The sequence below is a fragment of the Cherax quadricarinatus genome, chromosome 10, assembly GCF_038502225.1.
Source record: "Cherax quadricarinatus isolate ZL_2023a chromosome 10, ASM3850222v1, whole genome shotgun sequence".
NCBI classification, from domain to species: Eukaryota; Metazoa; Arthropoda; class Malacostraca; order Decapoda; family Parastacidae; genus Cherax; species Cherax quadricarinatus.
Window position 1 is genome coordinate 26,894,249 of NC_091301.1, and position 18,700 is coordinate 26,912,948.

At 39.0% G+C, this 18,700-nt stretch overlaps 1 protein-coding gene across 6 annotated transcripts in view; it reads left to right on the top strand.

Annotated features, from left to right (window-relative positions):
* LOC128688003 (transcriptional repressor CTCF) overlaps positions 1 to 18,700 on the top strand; it is a 250,016-nt gene that overhangs the window by 96,538 nt on the left and 134,778 nt on the right. For all 6 annotated transcript variants that reach the window (XM_070083728.1, XM_070083727.1, XM_070083729.1 and 3 more), the window contains exon 7: positions 14,284 to 14,453. In XM_070083728.1, the coding sequence (XP_069939829.1) occupies positions 14,284 to 14,453 (170 nt within the window). The remainder of the gene's footprint in view (positions 1 to 14,283; positions 14,454 to 18,700) is intronic.

Sequence of the window (18,700 nt, forward strand, 5' to 3'; positions counted from 1 at the left end):
CAGCGTCGTATGCAACAAGACAGCCCAGAATTTTTGGGGCCACTGCATAGCTCGAGCCTGATTTTCGAACGTATCAAAGTACGTGTCCAGATCAGACTCGCAAAACTTGGGCACCAGAGATGCTGCTTTATGAATGTCGAAAATATTTATGGGGGCCTCGGGCCTCACAACTCCTTCCCTTTGCCGCTGACGTTCGTAGAGTATGGTGTCCCTCTCGAACTCTTCTGCATTCAGCTTCCTTTGGGCTTCTATTTGGGCCATTTGTAAAGTAATAAGGCGCTCCATTCTTTCGAACTGGCTCTGTGATATGGGCCCAATCGGTAGTGGAGGAGTTGGAGGATACAAGTTTTCCCGTCTTTCCTTGGGTCGAGCACCTGCGCTGGGTGCTTCTTGTGAACCAGGGTCAGAAACTGGGTGATTAGACGCCCCAATTTCAGGCACCTCTCCCAGAGATGTCCACTCACCAGCAGCTCCCTTTGATTCTGGCTCAGCCACATCACTAGAGGGTAGGGAAGTTGGAAGGCCACCAATATCAAGTCCTTGTGCTCCAAGCGGTCGGTCCAAGTGTTCAAATTGAGATATTAGACTTGCCTCATCAGTATCGTCAATGTCATCCACCTCCCCTTGTTCCGGAAACAGCATGTTTCTCAAAATAGATCGAGTGGTCTCGGCGGTGTAATATTTGTTGTACTTCACTCCTAGGCGTACGGCAATTTGCCAGCACTTCTGAAGTTTTAAAGACTTCAAATCCTCCAAGGTTAACTCACATATTAACTGTTGCATTTGAGCCTCCATAGTTAATTTTATGGGTACCTGAACAGCAGCTCACTTTCATGGGATTGGCACTTACTTCCTAGGGCTGATATTTCCTCCAGCACCTTGGATCAACTCCCGGACAGGCCCCCACTTTGTTGCGTACAGGGCCACTACTTAAGCCTGTTTAGCCCTTTCTTGCAATAAATAAACAGGATTGAATATCCTGTTCTAGATGAAATCATTCAAGGGTTCAGTAGTAAACAATCACAATGTTTCTTTCCGTTTTTTTATTAAGTTTCTTAATAAACCATAGAAGGGTTTTATATTAACTTTAAAAAGGTCGCACCATAAAACAGAGTACTCATGAAATTTACACTTAAGTTCACTTAAAAGATAATACACAGTATTATCTTGATTATAGTGCTGAACGGCTCTAGTATCATAACACCTTCTCTTCACATAATAACACTTTACTTAACTCAATCCAAATGAGACAGAAGACGTAACACTTCAATAATAATTCACTCTTATTCAACTTTCATAATATACTAAGTGAGATTAGGAATATTTTACACTTAAAGGAATTTTGAGGCAAGTCTGTCTCCCATGACTTTTTCACCGTCCTCTTTGAACCAATACTGCTTAAATTCACTCCTAGCAGAGCTAGGGACAATCACCAGCGTCTCCAAAACAGCAACACACACTTCGTCCGAGACGTTTCTGTCGGATACCGTCCGAGGTACTGGAGGGTCACTAGGGAACCTCATGTGGGACCAGAAGTTTAAATCCAGGAATCAGGGAGCTTCCCTCACGAGAGGTGAGGAAGGTAATAACTGAACTCTGTGAGGCTTTACCAGCCCACTTTGCCTCGGTCGGAGCAGGGGTCGAGCAGCTCAAAACACCTAATGGTGCTTGGCCAGGTCACCAGCAGTTGACACTAATTAACCCTTTCAGGGTCCGTCCCGTAGATCTACGGCTGTTCGGTGAGTGTCCAAACCGTAGATCTACACCAAAATTCTAGCGCCGTCAAATTTAGCGCGAAAGCGCTCATAGGCCTACATGTGAGAGAATGGGTCTGCGCCGTGGGTGTGCGCCATAAACAAAAAATCTAGGCGCCTGCATAGCATTGTGGGAACGCCGGCTCAGTCACCCTTGTTCACCATGCCTCGTCGCAAGTCAGCTCTCACTCCCCAGAAAATTGGGACTCTCCTCTTCCTGTCTGATAGTTCTGACACTGATGGAAGTGGAAATGAAGACGAATTCTACGGCTTTGATAAGTTAGTGACCGAAAATAATGACCAGGATATCGATAATAGTGCAGAAAACCCAGACGATCCTCGACCTTCTACCTCTGGTGTGGGCACTCGTGACTCACGGTCGGGTGTTCCTAAACATAAGAGAAAACTAATATTTTCCCGTGGCCTGGCCTCTGACTTCAGTAATGACGATGATTCTGACGTGGATTGTGATTTTATTGCGCTCGACGATCATTCGAGTAGTGATAGTGAGGAAACATATTCACCAGTGAAGCGTCGGTATGTTCGTCGCCGCATGCGCTCGGGTAGTGTACCCTATGCTGTGCCCAGGGGACGGAGTACATCCCGGAGTACATCCCGTGGCCCTACACCCGTTTTAGGTAGTGATAGTGAGGATGATGTGGCTACACTTGGCATGGATGGGCCGCAGGCATCAGTGGATGGTGTTAGTGGGGCTGGTGGTGGTAGTGGCACCGCCATGCGTGACTCATTGTGCCACGCGGGGACCCACGCTGCTGACTCGTCAGTTCAAGGACAAAGCGGAGCGTCACCCACCAGCCCGCCACAACCACCCGTACAACCAGCCTATGATGTCCAGTATCCACCAGCAAACCGTATCTGGGATTGGCAGCAAAATCCCAATTTTGTTCCCAGCCCTCACCACTTTGATGACTCTCAAAGTGGAATTCTACCTACCTGTCCCCTTGGAACCACGGCCAATGAACTGGAATTCTTTGAATTATTCTTTGACCAGCCATTGATGGAAATTATTGTCAGGGAAAGTAATAAGTATTTTCAGTACACCATGGCAAATACGATCTTATCACCACAGTCAAGACTACACAGGTGGAAAGAGACGACTGTTGCAGAAATGTATTTGCTTTTTGCAACAATAATGCTTATGCCTCACGTCTATAAGCATAATATAAAAGCATACTGGTCCACAGATCGGCTAATTTGTACCCCATCCTTCAGTGAAATAATACCAGTGAACAGGTTTATCTTACTGTTACGTATGTTGCACTTCTCTGACAAAACCAGGCCTGACAGAAGTGACAAGTTATACAAGATTAGAAATGTTTTCATGTATGTCAAACAAAAGTTCAGGATATACTTTTATCCATTCAAGAATCTTGTAATTGACGAGTCTTTGATTTTGTTCAAAGGTAGACTGTCATTCAAGCAGTATATACTGAGCAAGAGGAACCGCTTTGGTATAAAATTGTTTGTACTCTGTGATTGTGACAGTGGCCTGGTGTTGGATATTGTTGTATACACGGGTAGTAAAACATTGAAAGATACCAAGATGTTATTGGGTATATCAGGTGATGTAGTGAGAAACATGATGGCACCTTATCTTGGTAAGGGCCATACATTATATACCGATAACTGGTACACAAGCCCATTACTCAGTGATTTCATGCGAGTGAACAAGACAGATGTGTGTGGCACAGTGCGTTCTAATCATAAACATATGCCCAGGCTCAACGCAGGTGTTCGTGGTGATGACGTGCAGGTGTTTACTGCCAATGACATCATGGCATTACGGTGGCATGACAAACGAGATGTCACATTGTTGACAACCATTCACCGTAATGAAATGCAAGACAGTGGCAAAGTTGATCGAGTGACTAATGAACGTATTCGAAAACCAGTGACAGTGATTGATTATACACAAAACATGCGCTTGGTTGACAAGTGTGACATGCAGATTGGTTTTGTTGACTGTGTTCGTAAGAGTTACAAGTGGTACATGAAACTTTTCTTCCATCTCATGGACATTTCAATGCTGAATGCATATAATATGTACCAAATAAAGACTGGTAACAGACCACCGTATGGTGAATTTTGTTTGTCTGTTGTCAGACAACTCATAATGAAGTACCAGGTAACAACACCTGCAATACAACATGGTCCTCGAATTCATCACAATATACCCAAGCGTTTGAGGAGAGAAGGTGATCATTTCATAATACAGCTTCCTTCAACTCAAAAGAAATTTGCTCAGAAGAGATGCATTGTCTGTGCACAAACAAAACGACGGCAACAAAGACGCAAAGACACTCGGTTTATGTGTGAGGAATGTAAGGTGCCTCTGTGCATGGTGCCTTGTTTCAAGGAGTTCCACAAGCTCCAGCAGTTCTAAAACCATGTCCAGTGATTGTAAATATGTAAATATATGATAGAACATTAGTATTATACAATATTTGTGCATGTTTATTGTAATAAACAACAGTGGTAAACAATAATATGATAATAACTTTAGTGCGGTTATTGTGTTCAATACAGTGAGTATATATATATCAATTATATACAGTATTGGTCTCTCAGGCCCCAAATGTTAGTAGGAATAGAAAAAAATTGGAAAAGAAAAGAAAAAACAACTAAAACAACAAAATAATATAATACGCGTATGTGGAATTCGTCGATGTTGCCGCCACCACATCATTTTCTATAAACTTCTTGGCACTGTATCTCGGTAAGTACTGATCAGATTCTAATTTTTTTTGTTTTATTACCTTCACAAAAATATGCTCTTTAATTCTGTAAGAAAAAATAATTTTTTTTTTTTTTTCAAAATTTCTTGGACACTGGTGCGTGACTTCAGATTTTGGCCTTGGACCCTGAAAGGGTTAAATGACCTACCTAAATACAAAGCTAAGTAATACGACCAGATAATATTATAAAGTCGAGTAAATCCATTTTAGTTACTAATGGAATTACTCCTGAATATAATATTAAGTGAAATAGCAAAAATAAGATGTAATAGTATACCATTGTGATAATAAGAAAATGAACAAAAGGGTGTAACAACATGGTACAAAGATGATGCTTATACCAAAATGTTGCCAGATTCTTAAACTATTTTTCTGTAAGCTTAACTCATTGTATGTGTATTTTATTTTTTATTGTTTTCTGTAATATATAAGAGTTATACAAAATTAAAATAAAGTTGTCAAGTTGGAGTTTCATTTTTCTTTTTTTCTTTTCTAATATACGTATTTAATTCACCCTTTGGCATAGTTAAAAAATGGGCGGAGCTATAGCTGAGGGAGAAGCAGCAGTGTCTCACTAACTGATGCTACGTCATGCTGTAATGAGATGTGCCTTACCCCACTATAAAATATTGTATAATTATACATTATTATTATCAATAAAGGTTATCTTCCTATCGTATTTATGCCAGAATAATATTAGGTATAACATAAATAACGTAGAAACATGATAAAGACACCCAAATTAATAAAAACTGACACAAAACTGACCCAAATTAATAAAAACTGATTGCTGAAGCTCTTGCTTCACATGGTGAGGGTCTGCATTCAATTCCCAGTGCAGGTAGAAACATTGGGCGTGTTTCTCTACACTGGTTGTCTGTGTTCACCCATCAGTACAAATGGTATCTAGGAGTTTGTCGACTGGTGTGGGTTGCATCTTGGGACAAGGACCTAATTTGCCTGAAATGCTCTGCATAACAAGGGGCTTTCTATATAGTAGTAGTATGTCATTGATGTCAGCTATGCTGTATACCATGTACATGTACTTGTAGTAAATATATTATTATTATTATTATTATTATTATTATTATTATTATTATTATTATTATTATTATTATTATTATTATTATTAGGTATTGAAGGGTGGAGGGCAGGGAGGGATAAAAAAAAAGTGACTGACCATTAGAGAAAACGTTGCTATGCACCTGAAGGGTAACTATGGAAGTTTCCTGGAATATCTCGGAAGTAAGTCATTGACCTATTTTGTGTTGTATTACTGTTAATAATAAACAGATTGAAAGGAATTTCCCAGCAAACATAAAACTGAATGCTTTAATTTTGGGTGGTGACATTTTTGTAGTGTCGTTAAGGGGTGATTCCTCAATCAGCAACAAATTCATTTGCAGATGGGGTCTTAGGTCCATAACTCCCTCATTAAGTGAGGAGAGGCTTAAAACAAAAAGTACGAAATTTGATGGAAAATTCACGCAATTATGCTCTTCCGAATTTTGCTGCATCAGCAAAATTTGTGCATCGGCAATTTTGCCCACTTTGACTGCTATTTTAGGCCAGTTGCATTATTCCAGTTGACCAGATTCTTAGTTATTTCACAATTATTACTTCTGTTTTATCAATTGAGAACAAGAAACTGCCCAATTGGGCCAATTTCACACTTAGTTTCAACAAACAAACCAGCTGTATCCCACCTAGGCAGGGTGGCCCAAAAGGAAAAACAAAAGTTTCTCCTTTTACATTTAGTAATATATGCAGGAGAAGAGGTTACTAGCCCCTTGCTCTCGGCATTTTAGTCTCCTCTTACAACAAGCATGGCTTACGGAGGAAGAATTCTGTTCCACTTCCCCATGGAGGTAAGAGGAAATAAACCAGAACTAGAAAGAAAATAGAAGAAAACCCAGATGGGTGTGTATATATATGTTTGTACATGTATGTGTAGTGCGACCTAAGTGTAAGTAGAAGTAGCAAGACGTACCTGAAATCTTGCATGTTTATGAAACTGAAAAAAGGACACCAGCAATCCTACCATCACGTAAAACAATTACAGGCTTTCGTTTTACACTCACTTGGCAGGACGGTAGTACCTTCCTGGGTGGTTGCTGTCTACCAGCCTACTACCTAGACCAATTTCACACAACATTCAAAATATTCCAATTTCAAAATAGGGTCCAGACTGAACAATGCAGGCATTCCTGGCACTAAAATAACATTGCCTCTGTTTATTAGTTACATTTCCAGGCTTGACAAATGAATTTCATTTTGATTTTTTATTCACATTATGAGTTTTTATTCACACCTTAAAATAGAAGATTTATTGTTTTGCAATATTGTAATAATTGTATAAATGATATCAGTGCATTTGTGAAAGCACATTAGACTCACCAGCTGATGTGTAATGTGACTTGTTTACCCTTGAACTTTGACAAAAATCGAACATTTCTGCTACTTTGAACACAGTTTCAAACTGTTTTCAGTACTAAAACTAATCAAAATCATGTCTATTTCTGTAACATATCTTCAGTTCTATCAAATGAGACCAAGAAGCCGTGAATGCAACTGTAAAAATCATACGAAAATACACTGCGAAGTTACTGTTTTAATCCAAAAACACTCGCAGTTTTTTTCTCGTGCACTGTGGGCTGCAGGATTTGTTTTATATGGTGCACACTTATCACATAGATGCATTCTCTCATCTAGGCCCAAATTTACCGCTCACAGCTTATCTGAGTGAGCTGAGCTTGTAGCATAGAACTACAGCTTAGGCCCAGGCTTCGAAATTGTATAACTATGGGACGGACACTCAAAGGGTTAACCCTTTGAGGGTCCAAGCTGTAGATCTATGCCTTGTCCATAGAGTCGAAGAATTTTTAAAAAAACAATTTTTTTTTTTATATTTTTATTTAATGGTAGAGAATCTTTTTCTGAAGGTAATAAAACAAAAAGTACGAAATTTGATGGAAAATTGATGAAATCACACTATTGTGAATTTTACGGCGTCAGCGATATTTATGCATTGGCGATTTTGCCCACTTTGACTGCTATTTTAGGCCAATTACAGTATTCCAGTCCACCAAATTCTTAGCTATTTCGCTAGTATTATGTACTTTTATTTTATCGACTGAGCACAAGAAACTGCCCAGTCAACTATTTCAACTACCCAATAAAGTGATCAAAAATTGGTAATTTGGCAAATTTCACACAAAGTTTAAAATATTCTAGTTTCAAAATAGGGTCCAGACTAAACAATCCAGGCATTCCTGGCACTAAAATAAAATTTCCTCTGTTTATTAGTTATGTTTCTAGGCTTTACTGATGAATTCTGTATTGATTTTTTATTTATGTAAAGAATTTTTATTCATGCCTAAAAATAGAAGATTTACTGTTGTCCAGTATTGTAATAATTGTATAAATAATATCAACGCATTCTTTCTTTCAACACACCGGCCGCATCCCACCGAGGCGGGGTGGCCCAAAAGGAAGAACAAAAGCTTCTCTCACATTCAGTAATATATACAGGAGAAGGGGTTACTAGCCCCTTGCTCCCGACATTAAAGGGGGAAGTAGTTAAGATGAAATAAGCTCCAAACAAAGAAAAGAGAATGAATATTGAATGACAGTTTATACAAAAGGTGATAATGCGTAAGTAGGAAAGGATCAAAAATGAGCTGGGAAGACTTTGATGGGAAATATAAAAGCTGAATAGACAAAAATACAAATACAATTAACCCTTTGAGGGTCAGCAGGCCCTCTCAGAGACTTGTTCTCAGGGTCGCCCAAATTTAAAAAAAAAAAAAAAGACTTTTTCTTATGAAAAGATAGTTTTTTTTTTTTTCCTAAACATTATAGGCTAAACAAAAAAATTTTACCATCAATACTTACCGAGATATGGACGCGTGAAATTGACAGAAAATGCCCCGTGTATGGTATCGCCGCAGACTGCCGTCACCCGGTATTATTTGTTTTTGCTTTTTAGGTACTACAGTGGACCCCCGCATAACGATGGCATCACATAGCGATTTTTCCGCATACCGCTTACTTTTATCGCAAAATTTTTGCCGCGCATACCGATTAAAAACCCGCTCACCGATTTTCGTCCGAGACGCGTCCAATGTGCCCTCAGCCAGCCTCACATGTGCCGCCCGTCCCATTGTTTACCAGCCAGCCTCCGCGGTAACATCCAAGCATACACTCGGAATATTTCGTATTATTACAGTGTTTTCGGTGCTGTTTCTGGAAAATAAGTGACCATGGGCCCCAAGAAAGCTTCTAGTGCCAACCCTGTGGTAAAAAGGGTGAGAATTAGTATGGAAATTAAGAAAGATTTTGAAGGGTTTGGGGCTAACCCTGAGAAGCCTATGCCAGTTGTGGAATCCATTGTGCCTACTTCAAAGATTAAGGAAATGTGTGCACAGTGGGTTGAACTGCAAACCTTTATGGATGAAAATCACCCTGACACAGCTGTTGCAAGCCGTGCTGGTGACTATTTCAATGACAATGTTGTGGCCCATTTTAGACAAATCGTAAAGGAACGGGAGGTACAGAGCTCTATGGACAGATTTGTTGTGCGACAGAGGTCCAGTGACTCTCAAGCTGGTCCTAGTGGCATTAAAAGAAGAAGGGAAGTAACCCCGGAAAAGGACTTGCTACCTCAAGTCGTAATGGAAGGGGATTCCCCTTCTAAACAGTAAGAAGATAATGCTCTCCCCTCCTCCCATCCCATCAATCATCACCAGATCTTCAATAAAAGTAAGTGTCATGTAAGTGTGCATGCCTTTTTCAGTTTGTGTGTATTAAAATTAATATTTCATGTGGTAAAAAATTTTTTTTTTCATACTTTTGGGTGTCTTGCACGGATTAATTTTATTTCCATTATTTCTTATGGGGAAAATTAATTCACATAACGATTATTTCGCATAACAATTACCCCTCTTGCACGGATTAAAATCGTTAACCGGGGGTCCACTGTATTTTCTATTATTTTTTAATTTTTTTTTCCAAGTTACTTTTATGGCCTGTGAGACCAATATTAGCACTATTTTATAAGTTTTCTCTTTATTTACTACAAAATAACTCCACAAACACTGTTGTCCTTGTATTGTTTATAATTATTGTTTTCACGCACAAACGATATAAAATGTTGTTTATTACTATTTTTCTATATTTTTTATACACATATACAGTCACAGGGAATGTTCTGCAGCTTGTGGAAGTCTTTGAAACATGGTGTCATGCACAGTGGTGTTTTACGCTCCTCACACATAAAACGAGTGTCTCTGTGTTGTGGGCATTTTTTTTATATGTGCATAGACGTAACACCTCTTCTGAGCCTTTTTCTTGAAAGCAGTAGCAGGCAGTTTTACTAGGGAGTGATCACCATGTTTCAGACGAGAAGGTAGTTGTTGATAATTTAGTGGGTGGTCTATTGCAGGTGTTGTTCCTTGGTACTTGAATACTATTTGTCTGATGACAGACAAACAGAATTCGCCACATGATGGTTTGTGTCTGGTCCTCATCTTATACATATAAGCATTGAGCATGGAAATGTCCAGAAGATGGAAAAAGAGTTTTTTGTACCACTTATAACTTGTGAACACAGTCAGCAAACCCATTCTGCATGTCACATTTTTCCACTGAGCGCATATTGAGGGTGTAATCAACCACAGCTGTAGGTTTTAGAATGGGTTCATTGCTTTCTCTATGCTGCCTGCCACTGTCTGCCATTTCATTAGGGTGAACTGATGACAACAGTGTGACATCTCATTTGTCATGCCACCGAAATGCCATGATGTCATTGGCAGCAAACGCCTGCACCTCGCCTCTACAAGTGCCAGCGTCAAACCTGGGCATGTGCTTATGATTTGCACACACTGTGCCACATACATTTGTCATGTTCACTCGCAAAAAATCACTGAGTGATGGGCTTGTGTATCGTAGGGGTTCTTAAATGGAGATATCGGGGGTTGAAGGTAGACACACTTGTTGGATGGTAACATATATTGTCAGACTGAGTTGATGGGAGATGGAGCCCAGCCTTGCCGTGTACTAGCCTGGATGGTCTACCGCTGAGTGAGACTGGGGCAGAGGTACGAGTGTACACATGCGCATCCCGTGACGTCACACAAAGTCACAGGCCTACAAGGGATCTCCTGTCTAAAGCACATGGATGATACTAATATGCTATGCTATATAACACAGGGATCAGCAACTATGCTGACATGTGTACCAGCTATCAGTATATAATATATGTCCCTTACCAATTATAGTTCTATCATTGTTCTAACCACATCACCAGAGATGCCCAATAACTTCCTGGTATTTTGCAATGTATAACTTCCAGTGTGCACAATAATATCCAATACCAGACCACTGTAACAATTACAAAGCACAAACAACTTTATACCAAAGCGTTTCCTCTTGCTTGGTATATACTGCTTGAAAGAGAGTCTTCCTTTGAACAGAATCAAAGACTCATCAATTACAAGCTTCCTGAAGGGATAAAAATACATATTAAATTTCTCTTTCAGATACACAAACATTCTTAATCTTATATAACCTGTCGTTTCTGTTGGCCTGGTTTTGCCTGAGAAGTGAAGCATACGTAACAGTAATACAAATCGATTCACTCCCATTATATCACTGAAACCTGGGGTTGCAATCAGGCGGTCTGTTGACCAGTATGATTTCACCCTGTGCTTATACACATGTGGCATAAGCATTATTGTGGCAAAGAAAAGATACATCTCAGCCACAGTTGCCTCCTTCCACTGGTGTAGACGTTATTTTGGTGAAAGTAATGTGTTTGCTATGGTGTACTCGTAGTATCTGTTCCTTTCCCTAACAATAATTTCCATCAGGGGTTCGTCAAAGAATAACTCGAAACATTCCAGTTCAATGGCATTGTTCCCCAGTGTACAACATGGCTGTATTCCACTTTGGCTTTCATCAAACTGGTGGGGATTTGGAACAAAATTGACAGCTTCCTGCCAATCCCAGGTGCGGTCTGCTGGTGGATACTGGACAATGACAGGTGGTTGTGTTTGTGGAGGCTGGTGTGGTGGGTGGGTGGGGGATGGTGGCCTTTGTTGTAGACCAGCTGAGGCAACAGCGTGGGTGGCAGTATGGCCCACTGCTTGTGCCTCACGGCCGGCACCACCACTACCACCACCATGCACATTTTCCATCCCAATTGCAACACTATCATCGTCATTTTCACTGTCTGTTCCTATTGTACAGCCACGGGATGTACTCCTTCCCCTTGGAATAGCATGTAGCACACTACCAGAGTGCATATATCGTCGTATATACTGACACTTCACTGGAGAATATTCCACTTCACTATCACTACAGGAACTGGTTTCAAGAGCTTGTAGTTCATATTCACTATCACTATCATCACCAGTGCTCACATCTGAGTCTGGGATTTGAGAAAATAGGAGTTTCCTCTTTGATTCTGGTACAACTGAATGTGAACAAGATGGCCCAGCAGCAAAGGTGGAAGGCTGAGGGTCGTCTGGGTTTTCCTCACTATTACCGATATTATGGTCATTAGTTTCGGTCACAACCTCACGAAAACCTTGAAACTCATCTTCACTGGCACTTCCATCTGTATTAGAACTGTCACTGGGGAACAAAAGTGTCCCAATTCGCCGAGGAGTGAGGAGCTTCTTACCGCGAGGCATGGTGAACAAGGTCTACTAAAATGGCATTCCCACAATGCGCCACTGGGTCCCAGACTTTTTTTCTACCGCGCACACCAACCACACACACCCATTCTCTCACACCTAGGCCCACCAGCCTTTTCCCGCGAGATTTGAAGGCGCTAGAATTTATGCATACTAGTACGTCAAAAACACTGGCACGTAAGCCGTACTAGTAAGGCCGAAACCCCGAAAGGGTTAAATAAACTTATCATTTTTAGGAAAATATTACATGTACACTGGGACAGTGTTTTGGTTAAAAGTTCAAACAACCTGAACACATGATAAAGACTGCAACTGTTTCTTAGTATTTAATCCACACATACTGTCCTAAGAAATGTGTGCAATTTTAAATGACTGACAATATATGAAAAATGAGCATTGCCAAGTAAGCAAACCATTAGTTTTTCATTCATGAACATAAATTAGACCCACGAGTTGACATGTATTGGACGCTTGATGTCATTTGTTTACTCTTGAGCTTTGGCAAAATCAAACATTTTTGCTACTTTGACTCAATTTCAAGCTGTTTTCAATACTAAAACGAATCTAAATCATCTCTATTTCTGTAATATATCTTCTATTCCATCAAATGAGACCAAAAACTATAAATAGACCCATAAAAACAATAAAATACACTGCAATGTTGGTGCTTTAATCCAAAAACACTGTCGCAGTTTTATTTTTTCTCATTATGCACTGCATGCTGCAAGATTTGTTTTATATGGTGCACACTTACCACATAGAGCCATTCTCTCATATCTAGGCCCAAATTTACTGCTCACAGCTTATCTGAGTAAGCTGAGCTCATGACATAGAACTACGGCTCAGACCCTGTGGACAAGGCGTAGATCTATGGCTTGAACCCTCAAAGGGTTAACCCTTTGAGGGCCCATGATTTGGATTGTTACTTGTTTGTGTAGGTGCCAGTTAGCTCAATTTTATTTTAATTTTTAAGTTGTGGCTTGTGGCTGGCTGTTGTGGGCCAAGAATGCTCATGCCAGTTTTTTAATGAAACTACAATGTTTCCTACTGGATTATAGAACATTTAAAATAGTGTCACTATCAAAATATAGCTGAAAAGTAATGAAAACTTACTTTTTATGGCCTGGTGATGTTTTGACAAATTTTCCTTATTTCCCTGCAAATTGAAAAAATCACCGAACGTCCCAGATTTGGCATATTCTTTTTATTTAATAAAAAATGACTGTTTTCTTTCAGGATTATAGAAAATTAATGCCAAATATCATTAGAAGAAGTAAACTGAAAAATAATGAAAGTTTTTCTTATTTTATTGCTTAATTACAGGGTGCAGTTAAAGTTGCTTTACTGAGATTTTTTTTTTTTAATGTATTTGACTACACTGATTTTGCAACTAGTTCTTAATACACTTTGTGTATTAGTGAGTTGACTACCTAGTAATTAATGGACATTCCATTGTGAGCAGTGTTTCCACCCCTTTTTTAAAGTTTCATTGCATTACTGGATGAATAGAAAATTAGAACCCTAAGTTACACCCTGTATTAGACCCTCTTGTATGCACAGATAGTCAAAGGGCTGGTGTTTTCGTCTATAGGAAATCTCTTGGATTGTGCAGCAACTGAAACACATCAAGTTTAGTTTAATGATTATCCTATTTAAATAAAATGCCCATTGATAGAAAGTTCAAATACTTTAGAGAGAGAATAATGGGGATGTTATTCCTATAGTTGAATTGTCATTAATTAGGTATAAAATTAGCTTGGACCTTTGTGGGAAAACAGTCTCTGTAGTAAAAAATTTAGTGTTGCTCAGATGTATTGTATTCTTGTATTAAATGTTGCATTCAGTCTCTTAGAATGAGAAAGCTAAGGAATATGCGGAGAAGATAAATTTATTATACATCGTAATATAATAATTAAGAATTCTGAATGAATTTAGAAATATGGTAGAGATTTTTGGAGGTCATCTGGTCATTAGGCCATACATACAGTATTGAGTTTATCAGCTTTTCTAGGCCTAATGAGGGAAATTATGCTTTTGTGTGTTATTGATTTGTTGTAAATTTGTGTTATTCTTCAGATACTTACTTTCAAGACATATGAAGTCTCACAGTGAGGAGCGGCCACATAAATGTTCTGTCTGTGAAAGAGGATTCAAAACTTTAGCATCGCTTCAAAATCATGTAAACACACACACGGGCATTAAACCTCACCGATGCAAGTTTTGTGAAAGCACTTTTACAACGTCTGGTATGTTGAGAAATTGACCTTTCTGTTTGATCCAAGAATCCCTATACAGTAGGTATCCCCACTCCCACCCCATCATTCATGACGTTAATGTGTTTCTCAAAGTTGTTGTCGAGTCGAGTATTCAGAACTCGGAAAGTATTTTTCCAGAGACAGCAGTGTTATAATTGGAAATACAGAGCTGTAACATTCAGTATCTGATTTTTAAAACTAAGAATATTTACCCAGCATTTTACATTCAATACTAAACTTTGTGTGATTGAAGTATACATGCTAATTAAATAGAGCAGTTACACTACAGTATACAGCACAGATATATAATTGTGGACAGCAGCTGCACTCTCCCTTTTTGTCTCACTCAGTTGTGTTTACTCACACCCTCTCATGTCATACCTAACTATACTAGGGGTGTGCCACAGTATTGATATCAGCTAATTTTAGTGGTATCATCATCATCCTAAAATTGAATATCAGCAGGTATCAGTATTGTTGCCAGTATCAGTGGGTATCAACGATGTTTGATGATATCGGTGTTGGCCAAAAATTGAGTATTGGTGTTGGTATCGACAAAAATTTTGGTATCATTGCATCTTTACTTGGCATGTGTTTTCCACTTCCCCACTGTTGTGGTTAAGTGTAGTGTAGGAAGCTTTGATGTGTGTAGGGGCAGATAGCATATGTATCTCTCTCTTTTTCTCTCTAATTTTCTTAATCTTTATATTTTTTTTTTTACACGGGGTTCTACAAGTTTAGGTTTATGGTTCCTAACTTTTTTAACAAGCTAAAAGCTGTTACCTACATCAGCTCATTTGAAAGCCTATTTATTGTTAAGAGAATATAAAGTAATACATATGTTGTGTAGCTTTATACATATATGCTTCTAAACTGTTGTATTCTGAGCACCTCTGCAAAAACAGTGATAATGGGTAAGTGTGGTGAAAGTGTTGAATGATGATGAAAGTATTTTCTTTTTGGGGATTTTCTTTCTTTTTTGGGTCACCCTACCTCGGTGGGAGACGGCCGACTTGTTGAAAAAAAAAAAAACATGTTTTATGAAAAAAAAAGAGGATAAATAAATATACAAGATATGATATAGCATGTAACATAAATAGTTTGTTAGATTATGTATTGGTTGATAAAAGGTTGATGGGTAGGCCTCAGGATGTGCATGTGTATAGAGGGACAACAGATATATTAGATCGTTATTTAGTTGTAGCTACAGTTAGAGTAAGGGGTAGATGGGGCAATCAGAAAATGGCAACAGCAAGTAAGAGAGAGGTGATAGTTTATAAACTGAGGAGGAAGTTATTGGCAGAAAGGTGGCTAATGTGAGTATAGGTAGTGTGGGGGTTGAAGAGGGGTGGGATAGTTTTAACCCTTTCACTGTCGAGAGACCCCTACTCACAAACTTTCTCTCAGTGTCAAAAAATGATAAAAAAAAAAAAAAAAAAATTTTTTCTTATGAAATGATAGAGAATCTTTTCCCAATGGTAATGACACCAAAAGTATGAAATTTGATGGAAAACTTATTGAATTACTCTCTCGCAAAGTTAACCCTTAAACGGTCCAAACGTATATATACGTTCATGTGCGTAGCGCCCCAAATTATACGTTTTCTTTGTCATTCATTCAACATTGCCACGATAAGCCTGAGTCACCTAGACATGAGAGAATGGGTGTGCACACTCACTGTGTGCCATATTAAAATAATTGGGGATGCCTGGGTATCATATGCTCTTTTTTTCTATTAAAAAAAGACAATTTTTTCTCTCAAAAAATTTGGGGCGCTACGCGAGTGAACTTATATATACGTTTGGACCGTTTAAGGGTTAAAGGTCTTGGCGATATTTACGCATTGGTGATTTTGCCCACTTTGACCCCTATTTTCAGCTAATTCCATTGTTCCAGTTGATCAAACTCATAGCTATTTCACTAGAACTCCATTTGTTCTATTGATTGAGTACAAGAAACTGCTCATTTACTGATTCCAACTATCCAGTAAAATGATCAGAAAATGGTAATTTGGCCAATTTCATACACATTTTAAGTACCATCAGGCCAGTTTCAAAATAAGGGCCAGAATAAACAATGCAGACATTCCTAGCACTAAAATAACATTTTCTCTGTTCATTAGTCATGTCTCCAGGCCCGTCTTTTATTATGGTTGCTTTCCAGTTTGAATTTTTATTCACAAAAAAATAGAAGATTTACTGTTATGCAGACTACTGCATTATTGTAAAAGTGGTATAAATAATATCAGTGCATTTGTGAAAGAATATTAAACTCGCCAGTTGATGTGTATTGGATGCGCGGCATCATCTGTTCACTCTTGAACATGGGCAAAAATTGAGCATTTCCCTACTTTGAGCTCAATTTCAAGGTACTTTTAGTCCGAGAACCATTCAGAATCATCTCAATTTCTGTAATATAACTTCCATTCTATCAAATGAAACCAAGAAAACGAGAATACTGTAGTGGGGGTTCGTAGGAGATATGAAGGTTGGAGATAAACACACTTGTTGTATTTTTTTTTTTTTCAACAAGTCGGCCGTCTCCCACCGAGGCAGGGTAACCCAAAGAGAAAGAAAAACTCAAAGAAAATACTTTCATCATCATTCAACACTTTCACCTCACTCACACATAATCACTGTTTTTGCAGAGGTGCCCAGGATACAACAGTTTAGAAGTATATACGTATAAAAATACACAATATATCTCTCCAAACTTGTTGGATGGTAACACTGTATTGCAGAGTGTGAGAAGGGAGAGCCCAAACTGCCTGTCCTGTCGCCTGCTTGGATAACGGAGAACTGAGGAGGATCCCAAGCGCGAAGGGCTCACAACAGCGTCATGTGACGTCACACAAACTAGTCACTAGGCCTAGCAAAGGGGTCGTGTATGTAAAACATATGGATGGTACTAACTATGATACTCAGATAAGCTATACAACACATGTAGGGAATCAGCAACTACGCTGACAGCTCGGTCATGTTACGTATGTCGTCTCGACATACAATACTATGCTATAGGCTGAACAGGCAGGTCGCTCTGGGCTGATTCTGTTCAATAGCAAAGACATATGTAACTTAGAACTGATGGATGGTATCGTAATGGGTGTTAACATAATGCATTACAAATTATAAGTACAAATTATATTATAATAAAGGATGGAATTGGTCGATCGATCTGTATTCATGCACTCTACGGATTCTGAGGAAGAATAAATATATATTTACAAAGTTGAAAGTAAATTAACAGCAAAGGCAGATCTGGCTCGCTCAGATCATTACTGCTAAATTCTCAGAATTCGGAGGGAACGTGAACACAAAATTTTTTTTGAAAAAACTGATCAGCTAATAAAAACACACAGTTGACAACTTCATTCATCTTGAACATCTAATTATACAGACTATGTACATTTAAAGCCAACTCTGCGAGGGTAAGATTTACATATGCAGAATGGTTATCATCTTTGGGTGGATCGAATTCTTCTGCATTGGCTAACACATGCCTTGACTGAGGGCGATCTGAACAAGTATCTACAAAAGATACTTGTGGATTTCTCATTACTTGTCGAGTACGCAAAGAATAACGTCATTCGGGTTGATTATCTGGCCGAGTATTAGAGGTAGAGGGTACAGAGTCAAGTGGATTGTCAGCGACTGACACATTAGTCTGGGTAGAATTATCATCCTCGACATCGCATACTAATTTCCTATAATCTAAATGCGATTCTTTATACTGACCAGTACTAATTTCTCTAACCTTATATTTATTGCCATTGATATGTTCAACTACTCGATAAGGGCCAACAAACTTTTGATCGAGCTTAGGCATTGCGGATGTTTTGTTGAAATTAGTCAGCATAACCCTCGAACTCGCTTTAACTTTGGTCGGCTTAGCACGGCTATTAGTGTTTCACGGATTCTTCTAAAAACACTTTGAGCTATGCTGGTACGAGTTGCTATGAAATCATCAGGGTTATAATTGGGTTTCGGAGTGGAATATAACAACTCATAAGGTAAACACTTGTCTACACCGTACAATGCATAATGTGGAGTGTCACCTATGGAAGCATTGTAAGCAGAATTTATGGCACATTGAACATCTGGTATAACTTCATCCCAAGTTTCACTATTGGGGTTGATAGTGGCTCTCAAAACATCTAGTACTTTCTTATTTGTACGTTCTGCCAAACCATTACTCGCAGGATATTGGGGAACAATGCTTGACTTAGAGATTTTGTACAA